The sequence below is a fragment of the Saccostrea echinata genome, unplaced genomic scaffold (genome assembly GCF_033153115.1).
Source record: "Saccostrea echinata isolate AGI-Se365-2 ecotype Australia unplaced genomic scaffold, CSIRO_AGI_Sech_v1 ptg000049l, whole genome shotgun sequence".
NCBI lineage: Eukaryota > Metazoa > Mollusca > Bivalvia > Ostreida > Ostreidae > Saccostrea > Saccostrea echinata.
In genome coordinates, this window is record NW_026889798.1 from 2,149,619 (window position 1) to 2,170,139 (window position 20,521).

Sequence of the window (20,521 nt, forward strand, 5' to 3'; positions counted from 1 at the left end):
AAAGCAGATGCAGGAAAAAACAGTGACAGATTTAAAATACAAAAAAAAAAAAATCTCAGAAATAAAATCAGTAATCCCAATGTAAAGGAGTATACCTGTCAAAACAGCACACCGACCATAAACTGAGAATATGAACCATGATAATTAAAGCATAATTACATAAGAAAACAAAAATACATTTTTAAATCTTAATAAAATAAATCAATTTTCAACATTTTTCATAAAAATTGTCTTTCCCCGCAATTTAACATGGTGGGAAAACACACTAAAAAAAGAAAATTAACAACAATAAAATTGCCTTATCTTCATTAACAACTTCTATCAAGTCATTTGACAGATGTTAATTCAATTAACACCTCATGAAAAACTGCCCGCATATAAGAAATTCACAAATCAATAAGCCATTGAGGGGCTTAATCTTTTCCACTAGTGAGCCAATGATGAGCTGCACTCTGCGGCACACTTTACCCTCTACCCAGCAGCTAGAGAATGCTTGTATCAGGATTTCACTTTCTAATAAACCTACTGAATTATTTAAAAAAAAAGATGTTCAGAGGAAATTCCAATTGAACCCTTCTTGTCAGTATGAGGGGGGAAAGTATTGAGAAAACAGCATATCAATGCTTGTACATGCCTACAAATTTATTTTAAAAAACCTCTAACGTAAAAATTATGAAGTTATGATTTTAAAAAACCTCGAACGTAAAAATTATGAAGAAACAATCCTGCCATATTTTTCATACCTATCAGTTTTCAGACTTCATATACAATGATCCCATAAAATTAAGATATATGGTCCTAAAACTTGCAAACTTCACTCCCAGCTCAACAAATCTGTGAAAGTGACTCAATGAAATTTCTTCAGAAATTGCACTTCATCATTCCGTAAAGAATATATAAATGGCTCTGTTGCTGTCCTTTCCTTTTCCATGAGGTGTGGCTACTGTATCGAGAATAGATGTGTACTCCTTGAATAGCTCTGTAAATGTGTTCCGAGACACACTCGAGTCTTCATGAAGAAATCTGTAGCACACGGATTGAACATGCGCTATATGTCTGAGATCACTCTTTTCTCCCCTTTTAATGTTCTCTTTTTCCTGGACCATTTGTCCTCTTACTCTGCACTATTACTAAGTAGAGGCTTTGTTTATTTTCACTCCAAGTTCCACATGCACCTCCTTTTTAATAGCTGAGTATGCAGGGCATCCTCGCTCTGTATTGCTCTGTTGTTCAAGTTGCTGATATTATAGTGCTGCCACATAAAGAGAATCTGGAGTTCGGTCTGGGGAACAACAAATATATATTTTTTTGTTAGACACAACAACTACTGAAATGATATTTGAACTCCAGTCTTCTCATCACAATCACTCCATCTTTTCCTACATACCTGCTAGGGCAGAAAACCATCATTATCGAACCATGTTTTGTGATTCTAAAGATCCTGCTGGACTTGTGCCAACCGGATCAAAGTCAAAATCCAAACTGCCCTCCAGGTGGATTTCCTGCTGAAGCACTTTCTGCATGTCACTGTCTGATTCAAAGAAATCGGGACTCAGTTCATTCAGGGAAGTACCCGAACTGTTTTCAGAGATTACTGGCTGTGAAGAGATGACTGACTGTGTTGAGGTCATATTTGGAGAGCCAGCAAGAGCCTGATGAAGTGATGTCATGACATTTCTAGCATTCTGCTGTGAAGAAACCAAGTTGTTGTTCAGTCCATTGCTCAGACTCATGTTTTGTCTGGGCACTGGACACAGATTTGTGAAGCCTGTATTTTGTGAGGTGGAGAAGGGGACCTGATTTGTATTTGTTGTCTGTTTAGAGTACTGTGGGCTAGACTTCTGAGTGAGGGCCTGTCTGAGTAGGGAGTCTGAGGGTGACTGCCTGATGAGGGCTTCAGAGCTCTGTTCCAGACAGCGCTGGAGCAGCGAAGGCTGAGATGGGGAGGTTGGCTGTCGATTCATCATTGGTTGCTGTGGAGACATTGGCTTCATGCTGGGCTGTGGCGAGTGTTGCTGCTGGCCATAATTCATCATATGGTTGTTGAAATTAGGACTCACCTGTTGTTGAGGTGAGCGCGCTGGTGAGGACATCTGTGTGTTAATGCTCAAAGAACTACCAGATGGGCTTCCACTGTTCTGCTGCATTAGTAAGGCCTCTTGCTGGGAGTACATCGGGCTATGTTGGGCTGACTGAGGGCTGTTGTACATTCTTATATTCTGTTGCTGCTGCAATGGCATATCCCCAAATCCTCCATTAGACATCAACAGTTGCTCTAAGCTGCCCTGTTGCTGAGGACTTCGTCTCAAGGAATCTTGGTAGGTGGGAGGGGCTGGGAGGGTACTACCATATTGATTGCTGTCATTGAAGTTGGCACTTTGATCATTATACTGCGACATATTCATGTTTCCATTAGAAGACATCATCTGTTGTGTTACATTCTCATTGATATTTCCTTGACTGGAGTTGAGCAAAGAGTGCACCATTCCCCCTTCGAGCATCTCGATCTCACTGGGATCCATTCTGAGCCCCATGTCATCTGGTATTCCCATATTACTATCTAGCTTCATTCCATCCACCAGACTGCTAATAATAGGATCATATGGAACATCATTGTAGCTTCCAGATGTATCCAGTTCCTGGCCCCAATGGATCGGGGACATCCTGGGTACCTGATTATCATGAAGGTCTGGCTCTATACTAGCTGGTATTGGCGACAACCGACCACAGCTACTGGCATTAGAACTCGCTCGAGGTCGGAAGTCTGGACTCAACTGAAAACTCAATGGTGAGTCTAGATAGTCCTCTGTTGTTGACGATGGACTGTTGTTCTCTAAGGCAGCCCTCATGGCCTCCACTTTCTTTTTGACCCGACCTCGACGTTTTTCGTAGCTTTTGGTCTCCATACTGCTGACTCTTCGTCTGGGGGTTTTGCCAGGTTTGGCATCTGGATTAATGACCCACCAGGAACTTTTCCCTGTACCTTCATTCTGAATCCGCATGAAGCGACTGTGTAGAGACAGGTTGTGTCTGATGGAGTTCTGAAATAACCAAAGAGCAGACTTTATTTTACTGTTTTACAGTGAGTACTTGATACTCTATATTGCAAAGCAGGGGCTGACAAATCCAATTGCCCAGTGCCGGGGACTAGAAATTTTAGGGATAGACAAGTGAATTTTTATTAACCATGTTAACCACTTGCCCTTTCGCGAAAAAAAGTCTTAGTTTCAAGTGGACATGGGGGCTTGTACATGTAATGATCATTTTGTCTTCCTACTTTTTATATTTAATAGTAGGGCAAATTTTTGACCATGCAATTGCCAGTGGGCAAGTACTTGAAAAATCTTATTGTCAGCCCATGCAAAGTAAGAAACTTTTACAGATATTCAAAACATGTCAAATTAAATCAACCTTCACAGACCTCACCATTTCAAAAACCAAATTTATGAATTTTCTAATATTTAGAAATTGAAAACCCTAACAGAATTCACTGATTTTTTTTTCTTTATTTCTAGAAACCTCTATAAGTATCTGATATGAAAGCCAAGTAACTGGCTAAAAAATAGCAATTAACAAATTTAGAATTTTTATATTGCAAGATACTTTAAACATGATTATCACCAAAGCACAATATTACTGAACATGCTCAATGATGAGTCAGAATGTAGGGGGAAAAAATTATTGTGATCAGAAAAAAGTTAACCTTGTCACAATGAGACCCAAAAAAAAGTGGAAAAAGAATTTTCAGACAAGAATGACTTTAAGCACATTAAGGATGCTGATTTACACATAGCAGAAATAATATCAGGTGACCTTCTCTGCTAATTCTTACATCATGTTAATCTTGTTAAAAGCCAATCACGTCTGACACATCTGAAGACCAACACTAAAGAACATTAAATATTTTAATTTCATCTTACTATGGGGTCCAGAATAACCTTTTCATGACATTTATAAAAAGGGGGGGGGGGGGGGAGTTTACATCTGGCCACTGAACATTTTAACAGACTTGCCCTGCCCTTGCCCAGTGTCAAATGTGATTCAAAGCTACTCCATTGAATTTCAATGTTCCAATTAAAGATTTACATCTATACTGTGTGAATGTATCAAGATGAATTTCCCTCACATATCACTTCATAACCACTTTGAGGCTAAGAAGATATTTCCAGTTTGTTTAGTGCAATTGGTGTTCTGCACATATTCAAGTCATGGGCTCAAACAAAAAACCTCAAAGTTTGAATTCTTAATACTGTAATATTAGTGAGTCTGCTACTCTTGTGAGATTTACATTTCAGAAACAAAACATATTAAAACTACAAAAGTATTCCTAAGCCAGAAATACCTGAATTACAAAGCAGTGTAAAATTCATATAAAAATGCCTATGCAAAAAAAGATTGATTCAAACCCCATCTAATCTCCTTGCCCAAGTCTCGATCTCATACCCATTTTAACCCCAAAGCCTCAATATCATACCCATCCTAAGCCTCATCTAAGTTAACTAACCCCTAGTCTCAATCTCCTGCCCATACTAACCCCTAGTCTAAATATCCTACCTATACTAACCCCTAGTCTCAATCTCCTACCCATACTAACCCCTAGTCTAAATATCCTACCCATACTAACCCCTAGTCTAAATATCCTACCCATACTAACCCCTAGTCTAAATATCCTACCTATACTAACCCCTAGTCTCAATCTCCTACCCATATTAACCCCTAGTCTAAATATCCTACCCATACTAACCCCTAGTCTAAATATCCTACCCATACTAACCCCTAGTCTCAATCTCCTACCCATACTAACCCCTAGTCTCAATCTCCTACCCATACTAACCCCTACTCTCAATCTCCTACCAATACTAACCCCTAGTCTCAATCTCCCATTACAACCCCGAGTCTCAATCTCATACCCATGATAAACCCTTTATCCCCTTGCCTCAATCTTATACCCATTCTAACCCCTCCCTCCCCCTTCCTAGCCTCAATCTTATACTTATTCTTACCCCTAGCCTCAACTCTCATCCATTCTAAACCCCTTATAAAGCTTAAAGCTTAAACCCTTCTACCCAGGCCCCACCTCAATCTCCTATCCATTCACCTCCACCCCCACCCCCACCTCAATATCATACCCATTCTAACCCCTAACCTCACTCACAGACCCACCTTCATCCTACATCATATTTAAATACCCATCCTCACCCCAGCCTCAATCTTACACCAGTTTATCTTGTCAATGTGATACCTGACTTTCTGCTGTAACATCGTTTGAATCATACGACTGTGGTCTTACAGACAGGATACAGTAGCAGTTGCTACAGGGAACTCACCACCAAGGTCACATCCCATTCATACGGACTTTACATCAATGGGGGAGCCCCTCGAGTTTCTAATCAGGATATTGCCAACCGTGATTGGCTAACAGCTGAATGGATGACCTCTGTCATTTGTACTTTTTACAGAGGTCACATACATTGAAATCAAGTTATGGGTCTTCATATTTCTAACTGGTATACTGTATAATACTGGTTATTTTAGCAACCAGCATTTAGTGATTTTATGCTAAATCAGGGTATTTTTTTTATTTACATACTCAATTTTTATCTATATAAGAAATAACTATACATATTTTCTCAATATTTGTCACTGAGTTGTTAGCAACATTAAATTTATGTTGCTTAAATTATTCCAAAATTAGATGGTCGCCAAAAATTTCCATTACTGTGGAATCATTAAATTTTGTAGTGGTTCAGTTATGTCCCCTCAAACCTGTAAAATTCAAGCAATCCATGAAAATTGGCCCCTACAAATTTTAATGGTTTCACAGTATATGGTATGTTTCTGTCATAAGGATAAATTCTTAATGATTCTATGTCATAGCTCCTATCATTTCTTAATTTATAGGACATATTTATGTAACTTTAACCAATTAACTTATAACACAATTATCTTTGTCAACTCTGCACTTTTACTGCAAGGGAGAATGTGACATTAAGTACATACAACTCTCGCTACAAAGAACATCCAATATAACACGATTGCTTCCCTCTGATTAAGGACCGATTTCCTCCTCACTGTCCTAGTGACCTACTTTTCAGCACCTTCCTGGTCAGACTACAAAGGCCCTATGTCACTGGCAATTGTCAGATGAATAATCACTCGGAAATGTCTGAGAGCTTCTAAGACAATCAGCCTACAATAGCTCCAATATCTGGTATCGACCCCACACACAGAATGTCACATGCATAAGATGCACCTTATTTTAGGTTCAAGTCTTATGTAAGCATGATAAGTGTTCCGCATGTCAAGAAACCTAGTCTTATGCTCAAATCAATTCAAGATTCACACAGAATGTTTCAAATAGAGAAATAATCTTTCCAACATAGAATTTGTGAGAAATTTACTTTTTATAAACAATATTTACCAGATTTAATTTTATATTGCAGTTTATTTATGGACAATGAATACAGAATTTCAAATTACCAATACTTTATTAATGACCACTACCAAAATAAAGATTCACTGTGCTGGACTGAGCAGGATATCATATCTTTCAACATGTTCAATTAAATATACATTTCCCCACTTCAATTGCAAATTCTTGGATGGAATCATTTTACTTCAGTACATATAACACATAAAAAGTGTAAACTTCTGACATTTTGATTTATCAAGATTTTAGTCAGCTACCTTGCAGTTAATACAGATGACGTTACTGCATGTCTCTGTACGACACACAGAGAGGCCGCAGGGCCCCCTTCTTTCAGTGATTAGTGTTGTCTAAAACACAAAGAATTAACACTGGAGACAACCTGATTTCCCTATTTCTTTGATCTCTTAATTGACTTGTTAAACACATCAATCAACCTGGGATCTGATCCTCATAATCATATTAATGCTTGCCACTCTCATTCAAAGTTATTAAACCATATGATGAATTTTAAATTATTTCGCTACTTGACAATCTATACATACATTTAATACAAATTGAAGGTCAATCATTTTCAAATCATTTTCTTCTCTCTCTCTATGTTAAAATAGCTATCCTCCTGTCTTAAAATGATGTACTTTCCTTCCTCGTTTGAATAAATTTCCCTTCCTCTGCAAAATCTGCATTCAAGGATAATTCTTATCAAGTGATGGTACATTGTTTTTTTTTTAATTTTGAATTCCCAGAATACAGTAAAAATTGTCTAATCATCTGATTCAAATTAAAATATTGCAATATATATATCACAAAATGGTTTCACTCGCAATACTCTAGTTACGGCTGCTCCCAGCTATACAAGTGCGGTGTTTATCATTTAATATGTACTATGTATTCAAAGAAAAGATTATATCTTACTAATCTACAATGTAACTTGAAATTAATAGATGTAAAAATATAAGTATCGGTTATAGAATTGTAAATTTTGGATGTTCATTGTGTCATAACACAGAAGGCTGTGTAGAAAAATTTCCAGAATGAGCGTTATTCAATTTGTCAGCACAGCCGTACTTGTTATGACACAATGAACATCCAAAATTTACAATTCAATGCTCAAGTAATTATGTTGGAAAAATTGAAACCAAGAGGATACAAGATGTACAATAGCAATTGTCTACGACAACTGGGAAAAAAATAATTAAATTATAACTATTCACGAAAAGGGTTGTAAACACTGAGATTACACAGTTTTCATACAAAGAAGATGTCTAAATTAAAAGAACTGAAAGATACCAATATGCCTCCATTTTCTGTCAGCTAAATTTGAAATATCTGCTGATTCAATATAAAAAGGACAGACTTCACTTGAATGTTTTACTCACACATATTTACTGGGATCAGATAGACTTTGGGCAAGTACATGCAAGAAACAATAAAACTCACTCCCTGAGTTTGTAGCTCTTAAGGTCTAAAATTACTATCTACAATCCAACTGAAATTCATCAATCTGATAACTGGTTTTTTTTTTTTTTGTTAAATATCATCTTCCAGAACAAATAGCAAATATTACTTTTTATTCAATAACACACTTTACAAAAGATAAAGTAGGTCAATTCTATACAGTGACACATGATTTCTCATTCCAACCAATAATCTGCAAAAGCTCTCAGACTTTTTGACAAATCTTCCAGAAATAAAAATGTTACACAAAGAATCTATATATGAATTTCTGACCCCGACCTTTGACCTTAAAATCAATAGAATTTTCTTGAGGTCATAAGGAGTTGAACATGTGATGTAAAATTTCATTGCAAAAGTTCAAAAGCTTCTCGAGATATCACCTGGAAATGAAGGTTTTACACAGTGAATACACACTGACAGGAAACCCAAATAAATATCCCCCACTTTCAATGAAAGTGGGAGACAAAAATAAGGTAGCACTTAATGAATTTAATCTCTCTGTAATTGATTCTTCTAAGAGCAATGATTTTGTTACTCCCACCCCCCTCAACTCAAACCCCATGCAAATTGCCAATAACATGCACTGAAGATTTGTTAATTGGGAAGAAAAATATATTCAAAAAAGTCTCAACAAAATGATGACATATATTTCTTTTTCCCCACTAAAATAAACAAACGGCTAAGATTTCATTCCAATCAATCAACATTATATTGGAAGAACACACCTTTAAAATATCATGTCACTCAAGTTTTTTTTTTAAATAAAAGCAACAGAAATAATGATAAATTCACTCCATTTTTCATGTGACTCTTAAATTACGTATTTAAACAAACTAGTGTTTACGTCAAACTGAACTAAAATGACATGACTCAAAATTCAAGTGCAATTCCTGTTGACCCAACTGCACTTTTCTACACATCCCTATTGCCTCTAAATGCGCAAAACACAGATAGAGGAGTGTTCCGGATTTTTTTTTTTTGGCCTCATTATTACATCAAAACAAACACACCTTTTTACACATGCCTTTTACAATGGCATATTGTAATAAAATGCATACCATGTTATTGTAGATTTGGCAAATGGCTGAATACAGATAGAGTTATGAATACAGAAGCTTTAAAAAATTAGAGATCTAAATTTAGCTTTTAAACATTAAATCAGGCCACTTTTTTAAAAGTTCCTATGCACATACAGAAGTTTTAATCTTTGCTGGAATCAAGGCCATTATACCACATTTAAATGTACCCTTGCATAATACAAGCTCACGTTGATTCAACCATGACTAGAGCATGTGTCAAGTCCTTGAAATCCACTTAACAAGCAGTCAAACTACAAATAATACCTAACATACATATAGGTGACCAAATGGGGGAAGTGGTCAGGTAAATATACAGCAACTTTAAGCATGTAATATTCGTACAATTTCTTCACACATTCATTAAAATTTCTTGCCCCTACCCCCAGGAACATTATCAGCCATACAGCTTGATTGCCATTAAACCATTATGCTCTTTCCATAATGTCACATTCAACACACTGAGCTCAGCCAGTAATATAGCAATTACACTACGTTTCATTTATTTATTGCACTGTGCACTAGCTATCGTGATGCAATAGAAAATGTCATAAGCAGGCAAGAAGCATTATAGTGCACAGAATATCAGAAAATAGCAGAAAATCACAGCAAACTGCTGAAAAATAACTGTCTCACTCAGGAATCTCTCCTTCTCAACTATGTGTTATTCTCTCAAACATATGGCATTATTTTCATTCACCAGCATATAAATAGAACTGAACTACAAAAACTGTATGAGAACCAAAGGTAAAAATGAATATTGTAGAAATTTTGACCAGTGTCACATTGTCACAAGACAACCAATTGTAAAAGAGTTAGGCTCACTTTAAGCATAAAATGGCCCTGTCCTTTAACCAATTACTTGTCTGTTGCCCTCTGTACAATATCCAACATTAATACAAAGTATAGTTCCAGACTTAGTGCTTTCATTTCCTATAACAACATTTCCTTTGAGAGTCCAGGTATTGGAGTACAGGGTTTGTGAAATTGCAATGTTCTTGAATTTTGCAGAAAACAAGTGTATTTGAGTATCTTTAGCAAAAGACTTAAAATACGAGCATATGCTTTGATCCAAAAAATGTTTTATAATCTTCAGAAACAATATAATTTCACATTTTGGATCAGAGGTTGTGCTGTAATATATGAAATGTTGAAAAAAATAGCTTAAACTTTTGGCTATTTTTGAAGGAATTCCAAGGATATTGGAATAATGATGTATTTCATGATGTCATAATGCATTAACTAGTGAGCAATTACATCATTTTTAAAAGATATGCAGTCACCAAGGGTCAAAATTATATTAAATGCATTGTCAACTGAAACTGAGCAGTTTTGGCTTTTCAAAAATTCACAGGGCCAAAAAAGGCCCTAAGTTAACCTTGCTCTTTGAAAGCCCAACAAATGTTTCTGTCCTGCACTCTGCAAGGTCCTCGAGTACTTATTAGTAACTTGACACCTACTGCTGATAGAGACCATTAATATTTTGTGTTTAATTTAAATTCAAATCATACAAACTCCATCATATTAACATTTTATCTATAAATTTAAACTGTGTGTTATTTCACTTGGTTGATACAATTGAGATAGGCTGATAAAAATGACCATGAAATGACCATAACTGTCCTGGCTGACTATGCATACTTCTAATCTTAGAATTAGGTCAGTGAATATCTAAACAACCTCCTCAGATAGATACAGTCCCAATGACTTTGATTGCCAATGGTGTTGAAAGAAAAAAATTCTTCTTATATTTATCATCAAAATCATTTCACTCCAAATCTCACTTTTGAGAATAAATGCCATCATAACTCCAGTTGTACCAAATTCACATGCATGATCTATGCATACCAAAATGACTCAGAAACAAGATATAAATCTTGTTTAAAAACTTATTATAACAGAACATTGAATCTTCAGAATTAACACTGCATTTACCAGGTTTAGCCCTGCTGAAAAGTTAGAGATGTCTTGGTCTACCATGGACTTAACATGTTTACTGGAAAATAGGGTTCTCCTGTTTTTCTCTCACTTTATGAAACCCTTTATGATGCCCTTCAGTAACATTTGTACTTTATGACCCCATGAAACAAGTCAACTAGACAGTTTAATCTGTAATAGGCAGGCCATGTCTGTCTGTCTGTCAGTCTGTCTGCTTAACATTATTTCATAAAGTACACAGATAGAACCAACCAGTCTTCAAATGCAATTACTCAGTTTCCAACACAATGGTTTATTAGCTTATTTCCATAATCTTTTGATGTGATTAGCATGTCATTTAGATCTATATCTAAAAACACCCCTAAATGTACTTTTCTTAGATAAAATATTCAAATCTCCATGTTAAACATATAAAGAAAAAAAGGAATAATTATAAATTTACATGAATATGATGATGGGCGTTTTCCTTTACAATTGTTAGATTAATGCATGTACCGCTAATTCCTCTGACTGAATACATGTATATATACATGTATAGCAGTACTTTAAAGGCTAGAACTGAAAATCACAATAAAAAGTAGTGAAAAAATGGTTGTATGAATTCTCCAGAGACTGCTCAAAAATCCAGAACAGTTTCAATACTTCTTATTTTATTATCATTGTTCACATTAACTTTCAACTGAAGAACAACATACAGGGGTCTAGAATTGCGCTTTCCCGTTGCCCGGGGCAAGTGAAATGTCATCTTGGGAAAGATAGTTTTCAGGATAAACTTACCCGAATGGGAAAGTAATAAATTTCAGGCTAAGCCAGTAAAACTTTTCGAGTTTATTAAAAGAATTCAATAACAATAAACATTCAATTACATTGTAATTAAAATCTGCACAAGTCTGCTACATTTCGTTTCTTTAATCAGTAATCTCCAATGCTTATCATAGGAAGTCCAGTTACTTGTATAATATCGGAACCAATCCGGAAAGATCTCAAAATTACGGAATGGCTTTAAAAACAGAAACGATGTTTTGGAAACAATGTTTTGTCAATATATGATTAAATCAATAGATATTTTAACAAAATAATAAACAAGTACATAATAACTGCTTTTAAGTGGCTTATACATTAAAACCTCACAATAAAAAAATAACAAAATAGATTTGTTTATATTTTTCTAGATTTTAGTTTTCGAGTTCTGTTTTGGGTTAATTAATGATACGTTTTCAAATAAACAGATCAGCAAAATTCAATGACTTTCTGGTATGTTTTCCAAAAAAAATAAATCAGTAAAACTAGACGATTTTCTCTATCTTTTTGGGGGCAAGTGAATTTTGAAACTGGGCAAGTGGATTCCCAGTCATTACTTGCCCGTGGGCAAGTGAATTTCAAAAAAAATTCTAGACCCCTGAACATATGTTAAATCTAGGTTGTCTTGGAAAAAAATCGGGTTCACAATTTGATATACATGTATATATATGTTTTAGTTTGAACTTCTGGCCATTTTTAAGATGTGTACAGACCATGACATACTGTGGTCCATTTTCAGAGGAGTCAGTTTTCTGTGAGCAACCTGCAGTATGTCTAAGTCACCTCGAGTTCTGAACTTGATCACTGAAATAGATCCATTTCATTTCTTCTTCTTGGTGACAATAAACAACTTTCCTCACACTAGATTTTTATCCCATGTGCATTAGCTATTAAATAATTATTTTTCATACAGGCTACAGTAAACTGAGTTTTGCTGTAACAGTTAACACATGCATCCAAAACTAACAGTAAAAAGCTCTTAAATTTAAATTTATAGATATATCTTTTGAATCAGATATAGATTTAATATATTTTTTGAAGATCTGGAAGTGATTTCAAATCTTTGATGCATGTGAATAAATTTACAATTTGAGTGTTGAATTTGAACCTCACTAACTTGTTTTGGGAGTCCTTTATGCCCTTTTCCCCTCTAAATTGACAGGTACCCCTCCAGAAGTAGTGTCGGTCCACACCTCTGACCGACATATGCCGTTTATAATCCCTACATGTGGTCAGTTGTTTACAGTCTGACTGTTGGCCAAAAACATCACTCATTTGTCATACTTTATAATGGAGTGTGACTCAAGGAGGCATGATTCTTTAAACGCTTCCAAGATCAACCAAGAAAACAAGAAATCATTTATAATAGCTTCAGTATATTCTCAGATGTGCTTGTACATATAGTCTGCATTTTATTTAGAATGCACTCTTCAGAAAACTATAGGAAATGTCATATATAGCAACTACATAAATATCTGGGGCATATTTACTTTTATAAATCTGTCCTATACACTACTTTTATCCCCCCTTGCAATGTAGTTGGAGGGGATATATAGCAACAGGCTTGTGTGTGAGTGAGTGCACATTTAATGGAAGTTACAAAAGTAATAAATTATCTGGATCAAAGCTATTTTGCGAGGGGATGCTCCACTTTATGATGCCCTAGCTTGTTTTATTTTCTATTTTCTTTCAAGGATAACTCGGAAATGTGAACTGTTATCAACCCACCAATCAACCAACCCCCACCCCCAAAATTCTGAATGAATTTTACTTAATTGAGGATACAAGGTGTGCAATTAATTCTTTGACAATAACTAAAGGCTGATAATGTGTTTTTATGAAACTGTGCTGAGGTTGCAGACCTACTTTATGAACTAATAAACAGAGAGATGACTTGTTAGATCTCAATTATAAACAATGAGTTCGTCTGTACACATCAAAATTACCTACCATATTACAAGTAATCATATCTGACCTGCATATAATGTGGATGTTTACCTTTATATCTCAGAACCAAATTGACAGACATACATGAAAAGACTCCATCTATTGCAATGTATTACATATAACAAGATTTAACTTATTAAGCATCTGGGAAACATAGAATAGCCTTACTTTGATCATCACAGAGACACTGATATGTCAATAACCAGATAACAACAAAAAAACTTTTGGTCCTGTCCTACTTATAATTCTTCTCTAAACCTTGATATCTTATAAATCATCAGATATTTTTTAAGTTTTCTTCCCATCTGATCTTTCTCAATTTTCTTTATTGATCTCCTTAAATTTGAAGTGAAGTTTGACTACATATGAATTTTCCTTCAAGGCACACATGTACACTAGCAATCATAAAATTTCTATTAACTTAAAGTATGTTCAAATTGAGACAAATATAGAATTCTGGGTCGTTCATAGCATTAAATGTGATCATTAATTCTCTCCCTGAATCGTCCAATATGTTGTGTGTTATTACATGAAGTCAAATTGTCTCTCTGCATGATGATACAGCCTTTAAAATAATTGTGCCAAACTGAACCTACCAATAAGTTTCCTGATAAATCACTCAATTATGTCAACAAGACTAAGTATTTAGGTCACCATTAGGAAAAATTTGCAAGTTACTAGACTATAATTGCAATACATTGTACATTTATCAAACTTCTCAGGAATTGTTGTCATATACCATCAATCCCAAAATTGAAGTACATTTGTCAGCAACATTTTTCTGTTTATAGCCCAAGATCTATTAATTTACTTTACTAACTTTGAATGTATGCCATAGGTCCCCTAAATAAAATGACTGCACAAAATTTAGCACTTAACGTGCCTTATCTATAGGTTCATCACATAGTTTTGTAAAACTAATGGATGGAAAGGAGTGATTTAGTCATTTACATAATGATCAATTTTTTCGTGTATACATTATAACCAAAAGAAGGTAACAATTACAAATGTACTCCTTGTACACATTCAGATCTAGGTAAAGTAAGATGTTTATATATATTTGTTTTAATCCTTTTCAACTTAACACTATAAGAGTTTGATTTATAAATAGAATTATACTGCTATGATCACAAGTGATTGTGATCAGTACAAGATAGTATTTTTATCAGTACAACATCTTGTACAGTTAGGGCTTAAAATGAGGATCAGTCTGGAAACATGAGTAACAGGACTATATATATATATATATATATTTTTTTTGGGGGGGGGGGGGGGGGGAGGGGCTTATTCCTTCTTGAAAAGTTTTTGTTGTTACAAAGTGACTGTGACCGTTTAACTAACCATCAATTCAATACAAGAGACACAATGAATCACAATCCCCAAGACAATGGCACTGAACACTAATGAAATTTTTTTTTACGTCCCTCTCGAGAAATTTTCACTCATATGGAGACGCCACCACTTGCCAGTGGAGGGCTACAAATTTATACCTATGCTCGGCACTCAGGGCCATTGAGCAGAGACAACTTACGTCGCCAGACTAGAGCAGATGCTCTAACCACTGCACCATAATGAAAAAAGTTATTTGGACTTGCAGAAAATTGTGTTGTATAAACTAGATATATATATATATATATATATATATATATATATATATATATATATATATATATATATATATATATATTCATGGTGAAATTACTATAATCACCACTAAAGTAGGAATGTGAACTGTCTCTGAAGTGAAGTGTCAAGACCTGTCAATCAATGTGAAATACAACTACTTCCCTCCAAATGCACACATAATCCACACATTTATAAGTCTAGCAATTAAAACAACTGAAATATGCATTCAAATTACAGAATTCCGTATTTTTTCATCCTGTGCCACCTGAGCACTCAACAGGTTCATAATAAAAGCTGCAGCAGCAAGGCACCTTGGCTTGTACCATTCATACACTGGATAATCTAAAATTCTCCTTGCTGCTATATTTAGGACTGTCAGTAGCTTAATTTTGTCCTAGTATTAGGACACATTGTCAGGGCAACATTTTATAATCAATCTAATATGACTTGTCTTAGACAAGTTCAGCATTAATTAACCATTACTTAATTCAACACTACTTTCTCAAATTCTGTTTACACTTTGTCTTGTCTAATGAGGTTTTGGATGAAGTGGATTTTTACTACCTTTTATTGTAGGGGTGAAACGGTTCACCGCGGTATCGATTCACCGCGGTATTTTTTCTCGGTTTGATACACGGTGCAAAATCTCTAATTTTCGGTTCAGTTCATTTTTCGGTCGGGATCGTTATTCAGTCGGGTTAGACATAAGGAAAAACACGTTACTCAGTATAAATAAGTATAAAAAACGTAAATTTTTGATGACTGATAGCTTGTAAAATAATTTTTGACAGTCAAATAATTTTAATCAATTTCTTCTAGTCAATTTGCAAATAAAATTCGTAAAATATGTGACTAAATTTAGAAAAAGAAAGCATAAAACAACGTTGAATTTGTTTCCTTCTATCAAAATGTATCGTATCGAAAATAACCGAACCGAGACAATATTATACAATACGTATCGAACCGTGAAGGAGGTGTATCGTTTCACCCCTATTTTATTGATCATATGATTCAAAGTATCTCAAACATTAATTTTTTACCAGTATAAATCAAAATGGTTTTATCATACTGTTACATTTGAAGCCTAGGGTCTTGAGTACAAACATCCAATCCTGAGCTCAGCTGTATTTTTTTTTAATGAATAATGACTCATTTTCAGAAGTCTTACACTGGACCAAAATGTCCAGGATTTTATATCTAAACATTTTGTTTGACTACCCTTTTCACATAAAAGGGGAAAAATCTCAACATCAGTACTGGACTATGAATATACTATGGGAGTTGGAGGCATGCCCCTCTAGAAATTTCCTGATAAATGTTGCAAGAATTTGCATTCTGGGAGCATATCTGGGGGCATTTCTAGAATTGGCACAAATTAGATATATTTGTTACATATATGTTTTATCACTCAGGATATTTTCCATAACTAACAGGGGAATTTTTACATTTTTTTTTCAAAAAGGGAAAGGTACCATTTACGCATTTAAACAGCCTTGATAAACCCCGCATGTGCACAATTCTAACATTTTGCTGACCCTTAATTTTTTTAACATGTTTAAAGAACAGATTTTTATTTCTGAAAATATATCAAGCAATAATTTATTTCTCCTTCAGACAAATTGTCGACAACTTTTCTGATCTTCAGACCATGTGCCCTGTGTGATCCAATTTAAATCTGATACTCTGCAATGACTGACGAGTTCCATCTGTCAGCCTGTCATTTCAGGCTACAGATATGCTTATCCAGAAGTCATTAGCCATGCACAGGCTTTTAGAGTCTTTGAACAACTTTCTATACCCACTGAAAAGGACTAGTCTATTAATTAATATAGGTCAAGGGGAAATTAATGCAGAAATTGAATATATATAAATATCAGATTACAATGAACTTCCAATCACTCTTGAAAAAAGAAATCTTAGTAGAGATTATTTTTTTCATTTGCCTGGTTTGGCATCTAAAATCTGTGTGCAATACCTGCATCTTTACTTTCGGTATTTTTTTTTTAAAACAGAGGCAGTAGTCCATTTTACAGGTTCATTCGTATGCTTTCCAGAAGGTCTTGACCATGTTGACCCAGTTAAGAAAAATGAGTTCAAAGAGCCAGATTATCTTTAGTGTCTTAGACATTCAATTCTTGCTATTACATTCTTGTAAAAGTAGATGAATTTATCATCAGCAAATATCTCCTTGGCCTTTAAGACAAAATTGTACAGATAAAATATTGTGTTATGCATATTCAATCTTGCATATATTGTATATTCATATATTCAATCTTGTAAAAATTGTAATTAAAAACAATAAATTTATATGAAATTATTGTGCTTTATATATTCTGGCGAAAGAAGAGAGACATTATAACGGGACAGTTGTAAACACGTGGTAAGAGCCGCTACGTCACACAGTCAAAACAAACATTCGGCGAGGATCAAAAGAGGGCAAAATTAACCACAGGAATGTGACACAAGATACAAACCTTCCATCCTGCTGAACTTGTGCTGTCACCTTTATCCTTAAAATAGGGAACATTTTGTACCATCCAATCATAAATTTGTGACAATGTCAGTCTCTGCTCTGCAGAACTCTGAATCGCTTTCGTAATTAGGTCAGCGTAGGAAAGATTTCCCCATGCATTACGCCGAGACGAAGTCTTTTTATTCAAGCCCAGATTGTCCGGTTTTACATGATTGTCTGCTGTCGATTCGTCCGACACTGGGGAGCACTGCGCCTCTACCACATCCTCCTGTGGACGACAGGGCCAAGTATTACAGCGCACTCGCTGCTGTGGCTCGAAATCTGGGTCGATCTCAATGGGTTGACGGACGTCCATTTTGGATGTATGCACTTCTACTACGAGCGTAAGGCACTATCGCGGCTAAGATCCGCTACAAAAAACGAATTTGTTGTCGACGATCATATAGTCCAGAGCTTGACACACATTCCAATGCTTATTATCTAAACCATTAATCGCCTCATTTTCTGTTTCACCTCTAAGAACAGCTGTATTTTCAAACCAAAACAAATAATATTTAGCAGGTAATATTCCTCGCATCGGGGGCACCTGATGACGTAGTTGTTGTCACGGGTGATTTGCATATTCTGCGCAATCGATCATTGCGCAACTACTTTCCAACTTCCGCGAATAGGTCAACATACTTGCCAGAAAAGATTTATTTTTAGTGGACCTGGTACCAATGACCGATAGGAATTTCATACATTATAAATTAAATAGGGCCCCTCAGATATATTTGAATGGAGTTGCTATTTGATTAGTGTGTATGGGCATGTGAAAGCTCATGTGTTTTGTGACCTTAGGAAAGAATGGGGGTGCGGATCACACAATATCTACATTTTTTTTCTCTCTCTCCAGATAAAAAGTCTACCATCTGCCGAGATTCACTGCTACGCAGACATGAGGCATCGTCCGACCTAAATTGTTAAAGACAGAACATTAGAATTTGAAAAAAATATTAGTATTCGATATGATAAGTAAAGGTATTTAAAAATTTCTATAAAATTTTACATGTATTAGAATTATATTAATATGTCTGAATGATATTTCTGGTGGTATCTTTCTGCCCCTATTATATGAAAGTTCCTCTTCTAAAGATTTTGTCAACTAGCAAGATAATTATGTCAACATACCACAAATAATGTCAAGAAAATGTAATTTTCTGTCTCAGTATGCAAGTTAGTTTTCTATTTTAAAAAAATGTCAATAATATGTCAACATGCAACATAAAATATGTCGACATGCAAGACAAATTGTGATGAATTTTATTTATCAAAAATCGCTTACATGTGACTTCCAACTGACATGCTAGATCTATGCAACTTCGATCTTTATATGTCGACATACGACTACTTATATATTTATGTTAATTGACTTGCAACTTATTTATGTTGATCGACATGCACAACTTATTTATGTTGACATGCAAATTATTTATATTGACATGCAACTAATTCATGTGTTGATTATACTTGTCTGGCATATGTCAAATAATTAAGTTGCATCTCGACTGACATAAATGAGTGCACTAAAATTCTTGCAAAATAAATTTATTGTAGAATTTAAGATAAATCATCATTCCACTTTTTGTTTTCAGAAAAATGAATTTTTCCTGACGGAGTGCAAAAACACGCCCCATCACTATAATCAGTCTACATGCAGGTTACCACTCTTTTAGAAAATCAGATTTTCATATGGGAAAATTTACTCAATAATGCCGGTTTCTGACATCATACATGCCAGAAACAACATGTATACGTACATATATAGGCATCGGAACCGGGAGGGGGCTAGGGTGGTGGCTTAGCCCAAATTGTTTTTGCAAAGATAGACATAATATAGGCAATGAGGGCTTAGCCCCACGATCTTTTTTTTTGTTGGTTTAGCCCCCCTCCCCCCCCCCCGCCACGTTCAATTTGCTCCCGACGCCTATATTTACGTATATATGTTGACATGCAAATTATTTATGTTGAAATGGGAGTAAATTAAGTCGACATGCGACATATTTATGTCAACATGCCATTAATTTATGTTAACATAATATAAAATACTTTTTATTAATTTATGTCAACATATTCGAATTTATTATGTTGGTATGTGACTTATGTCAATATGCAAGATAATAAGTTGCCTGTCAACCTTTCTATCTGGCATGTTGACATAATTAACTCGCATATCAACATAATTATCTCGCATGTTGACATAATTAACTCGCATGTCAACATAATTATCTCGCATGTTGACGTAAAAAAGTCGTATGTCTACATAATTATATCGCATGTTGACATAAATAAGTCGCATGTAAACCCACATGATTATGCTGCGTCATGCATGTATGATTTCAGATACTGGTATTAGTAAGTAAATTTACTCATATTAAAATCATATTCTCTAAAAAGAGAGGCAACTTGCATGTCATAATTATCTTGCATGTTATCACACTTATCTTGCACGTTGACACAATTCATCTTGCATGTAGGGGGCAAAAATATGCCACTATGCGTCATCGCCATCCGCATTTGACTTCCAACATGCTAAATACAACTTATTTATGTCGACATGCAGTTTGTTTATGTTGAAGTTCAACTTATTTATGTCAGTTAAAATGCAACTTATTTTTGTTGACATGCATCCAAGATAATCATATGTTGAAATGAAAATTATGTTGACATGCAGGTTATTTACATTGGTATATAAAATTTAATATAAATAACTTATGTTGGGATGCGTATGGTGGC

General features: G+C 35.0%; 1 protein-coding gene across 1 annotated transcript; it reads right to left on the minus strand.

Moving 5' to 3' along the window:
* Positions 1–1,020: 1,020 nt before the first annotated feature.
* LOC133203296 (forkhead box protein O-like) lies at positions 1,021–18,344 on the minus strand. Its single transcript, XM_061339105.1, has 2 exons — positions 17,748–18,344; positions 1,021–3,041 (listed from the first exon to the last, which is right to left on the minus strand). Exons 1-2 carry the CDS (start codon positions 18,099–18,101, stop codon positions 1,410–1,412), a joined length of 1,986 nt encoding a protein of 661 aa, XP_061195089.1. The 5' UTR covers positions 18,102–18,344; the 3' UTR covers positions 1,021–1,409.
* Positions 18,345–20,521: the final 2,177 nt, after the last annotated feature.

Coding starts and splice junctions, on each gene's coding strand:
- LOC133203296 (XM_061339105.1), bottom strand. CDS start 18,101: ATGGACGTCCGTCAACCCATTGAGATCGACCCAGATTTCGAGCCACAG. Junction 3,042..17,747: donor CAAGTTCAGCAGGATGGAAG/GTTTGTATCTTG, acceptor TGGTTATTTCAG/AACTCCATCAGACACAACCT.